General features: G+C 49.7%; 1 protein-coding gene across 1 annotated transcript in view; it reads left to right on the forward strand.

Moving 5' to 3' along the window:
* ALDH1L1 (aldehyde dehydrogenase 1 family member L1) overlaps nt 1-8,089 on the forward strand; it is a 76,467-nt gene that overhangs the window by 49,410 nt on the left and 18,968 nt on the right. Inside the window, exons 13-16 of the mRNA XM_011376072.2 lie at nt 5-155; nt 1,187-1,257; nt 5,156-5,261; nt 6,995-7,082. Coding sequence (XP_011374374.1) covers nt 5-155; nt 1,187-1,257; nt 5,156-5,261; nt 6,995-7,082 — 416 coding nt within the window. The remainder of the gene's footprint in view (nt 1-4; nt 156-1,186; nt 1,258-5,155; nt 5,262-6,994; nt 7,083-8,089) is intronic.

Here is an 8,089-nt window from a genome sequence, read left to right on the forward strand (position 1 = left end):
CCAGGTTGGCAGATCTCATGGAACAACATCAGGAGGAGCTGGCCACCATTGAGGCTCTGGATGCGGGTGCCATCTACACCCTGGCCCTGAAGACCCATGTGGGCATGTCCATCCAGACTTTCCGCTACTTTGCTGGCTGGTGCGACAAGATCCAGGTGGGGCCTGGGCTCTTGCTTACTTCGTGAGAGCTCAAAGAGGCAAGCCACGGCTGGCAGGAAACCAAGGGCAGCACATTACTCTGAATGCTGTATAACGTGGCTGCAGGCCTCCGGTGTCTCCATCAGGTCTAGGCTCCATGTCTCATCTCCTCTCCACGAGGCTGAGGAGTGAGGGCAATGAGGAGGTGGGATGCCACAACTGAGTGCCTAAGACAACACCATTTATTAGCTCCCAGTTCTGTAGGTGAGAAGTCCGGGTGAGCTCCACTGGGTTCTATGCCAGGGCCTTTCAAGCTCAATATCAAGGTGTGGCCAAGCTGGACCTTATCTGGAAGGTCTGGGAGAGAACCTACTTCTGAGCCCATTCAGGTTTTGGCAAGTTCAGTTCCTGTGGTGGCAGGACTGAGGGCCTCGGTCCTTGCTGACTGCTGGCCAGGACTGCTCTCAGCTCCTGCAGACATCTCTCTGGAGAGATCTCTTCTCGACCCTCCATTCCCCCATCCCTCTGACTCTCTTCTGCCACTAACTGGAGAAAACTCTTTGCTTTTATGGGGCCCTGTGGTCATGCTAGACCTTATATTATATTACCATCCTAAGGTCAGCAATGCCATGCTACATCATCACAGGAGGGACAGCTATAGCCATATACCAGGTCCCAGGGATCAGGGTGTCATCTTCGGGGCTATTATCAGAGGTTTGCCTGCTATAGGCAGTGATGGGTCACCCCTTCCCCAGAGAGACCCATGGCTATGAGGCTCACAGTGTCTAGGCTCTGAACTTCCTGTCCTTTCCAGAGGGCTATAGGCAATGAGAGAGGAAAGCTGCCCATCCCACCTGTATCTGAACTCAGATGTCCTTGTTATACATAATCTGGGAGGTTTGGGTCTCCTACCCAAATGGGTAGTGGAGGCATCAGGATGCAGATAAGATCCAGCTCTTTCCTAGGTCTCAAGGGCAGCCTGGCTGCCCAGAGGGAAGGGGTAAAGAACTGGAGCCTCTGCTATTGACACTCCCCATGCTTCTTCCAGGGCTCCACCATCCCCATCAACCAGGCCAGACCTAACCGAAACTTGACCTTGACCAAGAAGGAGCCAGTTGGGTGAGTCAAGCACAGGGTGGAGAGAGGCCACACCCTAGGCATTGTTCACACAACATGCTGTGTGGAGCACTGATATCGTCCCATTTTATGTATTTATTGAATAACTATTTATTTGCCAACTGCTGTGTGTCAGACATTTCAGGGGTTGAAGATACAACAATGATCAAAACTGATGAAAATTCCTATTCTCAAGATAAAAACAGCTTCCACTTTCACAGTACCTTTTTTGTGCCAGGCACTATTTTAACGACTTTATAAATATAATTTTATGTAATCCCACAATAACCCTTATTAGGGTTATGGTGTAAAACAGAGTATGCATTAAAAATTTTTATCTGAAAAGAGTATAATGACCAATGTGCTTAAGAATGAAGGCCTCCTACACAGTCTCAAGGAACAGAAAAACCAACAGAGAAACAATTGCTCAGTGAAAGGAGGAAGACAAGTGTCTGGTCGGCATAGACAAAACTAGCAACTAAGAAAATGATTTAAACCCAGCAGCAGGAGGCTCTGCCTCTCTATCAGATGGCCCAAAGGCCCAGAGAGAGAAAAGGGCAGTGGGGAGGGAGAGGCGGGCACGGAGCTGGGTCCACCTCTATGAAAGACAACTTGGCAATGACCGTTCAGTACCCACATGTCCTCACCTCCCCAAAGCACAACCGTGGTGACTCACTGACACAGGCACACAAGAACAGCCCAAGAGTGCTGACAGCAGCTGTGCTGGGAACCTGACAGCACAGCCAATGCTGTGCTCTGTGCTGTCCCCAACAGGGAACGGCATTGTGTGGCTGTGCAGGCAGTGCAGCGGCGCTATAGGCACAACACAGAAACAGCTCCTGGAGAAACCACTGTTACATGAGGAAAGCAAGCTGAGGAATATGGCGTCTAAAAACGTCCCACACTGTCCTGTCCTGTGGTCTGTCTTCACTAGGCATGTGCGTGGGTACACAGGGAACGGTCTGGCCAGGGGTGACTTCAGGAGGGAGGAGAGTCACCTGGGATAGAGGCCCCACCTCGGTCAGCACCCTGTGGTCATTTCTACCTGCTCTATACCCCCAACAGAGTGAGGACACCGTGGTCCACCAGCAGAGACCTCACATCCCCGTGGATGGTGGTCAAAGGCCCTCAGCTTCATTGGGAATATTGGAGTGTTTCATAAAGAGAATGTGCTGAAATGTCACTTGGGTCAATAAAAATAAGTACAGATAGACAAATCAGGTCCTGAAGGACTGGCTTGCTGGTAAGGGAGGTTCCTGTTGCAAGAGTGGGCTGTGGAGGAGAGTGAGTCGTGGATACAGGAAAATTTCTCCTTTAGGCCACAGGGTGGGGTGAGGCTAAGCAGAGGTGACATGGACTTCAGGACAGGGGTTCCCCAAGCCAGGCCAGGCCAGGCTGCTTCAGCTATGGGGAGAAGAGAATTGTCTACCTGGTGCTGAGAAAAAGCAAAGGGCAGCTCTTTCTGAAGTTCAGAAAATATTAGAAAATTTATGAGTCCATCTCACTGCTTCTCTCAGCGTCCTCCAATGGCTCCCAGTGTACGTGAAATGAAATTAAACTCCTGACTTTGGCTGAATGCTTGATGGGTCCTGGTGCCCCTGATCCCACCCTCTCACTGCCTTTAGCCATGCTGGCCTCCTCATGGACCCTGGGCCCTCTACACCCATGCTACTCTCTGAGTATTCGCACTGACCCCTCCCTTGTCTCCAACCCCTTAGCTGCTGGTCATCCCGGTGTCAGCTGTTACCTCCTCTTCAACAGCAGTGCACCAAGTTGGCCTACTCTCTAGTCTGTAGTCTCGTTTTATTCTCTGTGTGATGCATGCCATCTAAACTGATGCTGCTATACTCCCAGGGCATACACAGAACATTCCAAAAATGTCTGCAGAAGGAAAAGGGAGTGGCTTCAACCAATGTTCACCAACTAACTTCCCTGACCAGTGCCCCAGTGACCCCTGGAGTGAGGCCAGAGCCACCTCACCCCTCCCCCAGCTGCACACCGGCCCAACCTCTCCTGGGACCAGTGTGCACTCTTTACTGAGTGCCATCATTCAGGCACACTTGACAAAAGCTTTGGGCAGGTAAGAGTCACCCCATTGCAGAACCCAGACAAGTGGAGCACAACAAGGCAGTAGCTGGAGGGGGAGCCAAAGCCATGAGGTTTCCCAATAAGAAAGACCATCAGGAATAGACTAGGCACAGGGTTTAATGAAAGAGCGTTCTCACGGCAGCTTGGCCAGGGATGTACTCATTCTGTCCCTGTGTCCCATGCCCCTGCTGGCTTTGACCTCATGCCAGGTCTGCTCTACAGACCCCCAGTTCCAGGGGCTGCAGCCTTTCCCCTATATTGGCAAGTGTAGGAGTTTGTTCAGGCTGCAATAACAACTGGGAGGCTCAAATAACACATTTGTTGTCTTAGCATTCTGGGGATAGAAGTCCTAGATCAAGGTATCTTCTAAGGCCATAAGGAAGAATCTGCTCCAGGCCTCTCCCCTAGCTTCTGGTGGTTCTCTGGCAATCTTTGGCGTTGCCTGACTCTGTCTGCATGTTCATACATGGCACTCTCTTCATAAGGAGAGCAGTCATATTGGGTTAGGCACCCACCCTACCTCAATAAGACCTGATCTTAACTAATTTTATCTGCCATGACTTTATTTCCAAATAGGATTACATCTGAGGTTCTGGAATTAGGACTTCAGAATATGAATTTGGGGGGGGCGGGCACAATTCAGCCTATGGCAGTGGGACTTACTTCTCTGAAGTCTTTTCTTCTTTAGAGCCCCCCACAACCCAGCCCTCTCTCTCCCTGGTGACCTCACCACTTCCCTGGGACCACTCACTCTGGTCCCTCTACCTGTCTTATCCCTTTGAGTCTGCTCGGTGTACATGGCATGGGGAAGTGACTTTCCTAAGTCCCCGATATGACCCAGGATGGCGTGAAGATTCCCCAAGCTGGCTTCTGCGCCCTCCCGGACCCCACCTCATTCCCACTCTGCCTGCCTGTGCTTCTGTGGCTCCTCACTGCTTGTCCTGCCCTTTCAGCCTTTGTACACACTCTCCCACTACCCAGGCTAAACAGTTACCTTTTAGAAAGCATTCTCTGTTAGCGATGATGGTCATGAAGAGGATGATGGTGATTATGAAAACAACAGTCAAGTAATCAGTGTGGCGCTCTTGCATGTACTAGCTCCTCTAATTGTCTGAGAGGTGCTGTTATCACCTCACTTTACAGTGGACAGAGGAAGGCAAAGCCACATGCCTGCTGGGACCACAGGTGTCATCATTAGGTCCCCTGGGACTGTAGGGCAGCCTCTCCTCCATGGAGACACTGCCTAGACAGAAGCTTTCTTCTGGATACCATTTCTTAATGCAAAGCAGGCAAATCTTATCAGACCTCCCAGGCTGACTCCATGCTTCTCCTCTCCACAGGTCTGAGCCCTGTCCTCACACCCATAAGGACCCTCTCCCACATCTTCCTGGCCCACTCATCCCTACCCCACATCTCCCCAGCCTGCTATGTGACCCCAGGCCCTCTCCCAGGCCATGCCAGCTGCCAGGTTCTTACCCATGCCTTCCTGCTGTCACTTCCCCTGTTGTCTTATGCCAAACCCTACCAAACTATGTCCCTACACTGGTCTCATAGCTCCCATCAGAAAACTGTCCAGTGTCCCATGCCATCATGCCCTTCCTGGAAGAGGGGTTCCTGCCAAACTGGATGCACTGCCCTGTCAGGGCCTAGAAAGACAAGCAGGAACTGCCTTTAGCAGGACGTTTGGTGCCATACCTGGAAACCTGGCTCTGGAATGGATAGCAGGCTTGGGAGAGAGAAAAAAAGCTGGTAGGTCCACTGTGGGTACCCAGGCTGAGTAGAGAGATGAAGGCCTGCTTCTTTTGTATGGCAGGGTCTGTGGCATTGTCATCCCCTGGAACTATCCCCTGATGATGCTCTCCTGGAAGACAGCTGCCTGCCTGGCTGCTGGGAACACAGTGGTGATCAAGCCTGCCCAGGTGGGTTTGAGCAGGACCTGTGGGCTATAGAGGGTATGGAGAAGCACTCTGTAAAGGAAGAGGCAGGTGGCCCATGATCCCTTCACTCACATGAGTCCTGGTTTCTCCTCAAGAGAGGAAAGGTACTGCCGAAGAGGGCTAGGCTGCTGTGCGCCTGCTCACAGCGGGCAGAGGTAGCATGCAGTAGGGCCAGAGACATTCATAAGCAGGCTTTGTGTTCTTTCTTAGCTGAGTCAGGATAACTGTATTTGTGTTTCTAGCTGCCTGGTGAGCAGAGTTAGGGATTTCTCCACAGATGCCAACACTCCAGACAGATTTTGGGGAAAGGAAACTCTTCTTGGTGCCTCTGGCCCAAGTCCTGAGCTCTGAGACAGCCTGCAATGGTCTGTTTAAAGCTGGTGCCATGGTCTCCTATTTGGCTTCAGAGATCAAAGTCCTAGAGGGAAGTGGAGTGAGCAGTGAGATCTGAGCATCTGCCACCCTAACCCCTCACAGAGGGGGAATAGAAGTGGGACATCAGGCTTGCTCATGCAGGCCAGGAGGGCATGAGCAGGGTCCCCCAGGGGTGAGGACACCCCCTCTCCCATGAGCCTGAACTTCTTCATCTGTGCATTGACAATAACAGCTCCTCCCTAGCCTGCCTCCAGGGAAGTTAGGAACTGAAGATGAGATGCTGAAGCATGTGGCTCTGACAGTGCCCAGGAGGCTTCCCACTCCCCAGTTTCTTTGGGGCAATTTCGCCCTGAAGCTATTAACAAACACAGTAATAAAAAAAAAAACTAACAATTATGATAGACTAGAGTTATAGTGCCTAGAGTTAGGAGTTCCTTGAACATTTTAACATACATAACAAATTAATAGTAATTTACATATATTTGCTTATTTAAGCATCATAACGATCCCCTGAGATGACCCTTAACCTCCCTTTTTTCATGGGGCAGGGGGGGGGGCGGTGGCGGTGGTTACTGACAGGTCAAGGCAATTGTCCCTCCACCAGCCCATTGCCCTTAGGAACACCCAGACCTTACTCTCAGGGCCAGGGCTCCATAGATTTGGCCCCTTAGCCTGAGGCCTGGCAGTGGGTGAGGCACAACCTTACCTTGTCGAGGAAAGTTACCTGGGCCAGGAATTTATTCCTTCTTCCTCCAGAAGAGGCCAGTTGCTAGCTGGTTAAGGGCAGGGTACGGCCTCCAGCAGTGGGACTGGATCCTGAAGCATTATCATCACAGCTAGAACCTAGAGTACTAGGCCCTCCCTGGGCTGAGATGCTGCCAGAGTCTAATATGGACAGCTAAGGCAGCACCACAACCAGAGGAGGAGGTTAGTTTTTCTAAGAGAGCAGGGAATAAATGTGCCTTGCAGCCTTCTGAGTATGAGGCCCTACTGTGCAGTCCTTAGACTGCATTCCCCGAGGGCTCAGTATAAACAGCGAAGAAGGAATGAATGTGCAGGAAGGGGCCCAGGCCTGGCTGAGGGGCTGGGACTCTGCCAGGAAAAGGTGCTAGAAAGGTACCTGAGGTTAGCTGGCCCTTTTATTCTTGGCTCCCAGTTGGAGCTGTGGGGGAAGTTGGCTGGCTTGGTGGTATCCTCTACAGTGAGGCATGAAGATGGCTTCCCTGAGGTCTTCCTGCCTTGGCTGCCCCTCCCTGCTTGCTACCTAGGCTGCTGAGGGAAAATGGCAGAACTCCACTTCCCAATCTCTTCCAACCCAGTCTTCTTTCTTGCCTCCTTAGGTGACCCCACTTACAGCTTTGAAGTTTGCAGAGTTGACATTGAAGGCCGGCATTCCTAAGGGTGTGATTAACATCCTTCCAGGATCTGGTAAGGGTTATGGACAGGAACATGGGCATCTGGGGAAGCCAGGGCTGTAGGCAGCCAGAGGTGTACTTGGTCAGAACAGGGCCTACTGCAAGATGTGCCCTGGAAAGTGGAGCAAGCCAATGCAGAGCCAGTGGGATGGCAACCTGATGGTGGCAGAGGAGGTCATTCTATGGTTTCTGATGAGAAGTCAACTGTTAATTTTATATATGATGAGTCATTTTTCTTTTGCTGCTTTCATATTTTTCTCTTTACCTTTCAACATTTTTATTATGATTATCTGGATGTGTATCTCTACATTTATTTTACATAGAATTCATTAAGTTTCATGGATATATAGATTAATGCTTTTCATCAAATTTGGGAAGTTTTCAGCTATTATTTGTTTTAATATTTTTTTCTGCTTCTTTTCTTTCTCCTCTCCTTCTGATACTCCCATTATAAATATGTTGCTATGTATAATGGTATTCTGCTTTTCTCTGAGGCTCTCTTTATTTATTTATTTTTTCATTCTTTTTTCTCTCCCTTCTTTAGATTGCATTATCTCTATCCTTAAGTTCATATACTTCTAGTTTTATTATGTTATAATCAGATAATATCACCTGTGTATTAACTTGCTGGGGCTACCATAACAAAATACCACAAACTAAGTGACTTAACAATAGAAATTCAGTCTCACAGTCTTGGAGACTAGAAATCTGAGATTAAGGTGTTGGCAGGACTATGATCCTTCTAAATTCTCTGGGGAAAAATCCTTCCCTTGCCTTTTGCTAGCTTATAGAAGCATCACCTTGATGTCTACCTTGATCTTTACATGGCATTTTTTCCTGTGTCGTATCATACAGAATAGTTTCAGTGCCCTAAAAACTCTCTGTGTGTCACTTAGTCATTTCTCCCTTCCCCCTTCCCTAACTCCTGGCAACCACTGATCTTCTCACTGTCTCCAAGTTTTGCCTTTTCCAGAATATGATATAGTTGGAATCATACAATATGTAGCCTTTTCAGACTGG

The sequence above is a fragment of the Pteropus vampyrus genome, unplaced genomic scaffold, assembly GCF_000151845.1.
Source record: "Pteropus vampyrus isolate Shadow unplaced genomic scaffold, Pvam_2.0 Scaffold285, whole genome shotgun sequence".
Lineage (NCBI taxonomy): Eukaryota > Metazoa > Chordata > Mammalia > Chiroptera > Pteropodidae > Pteropus > Pteropus vampyrus.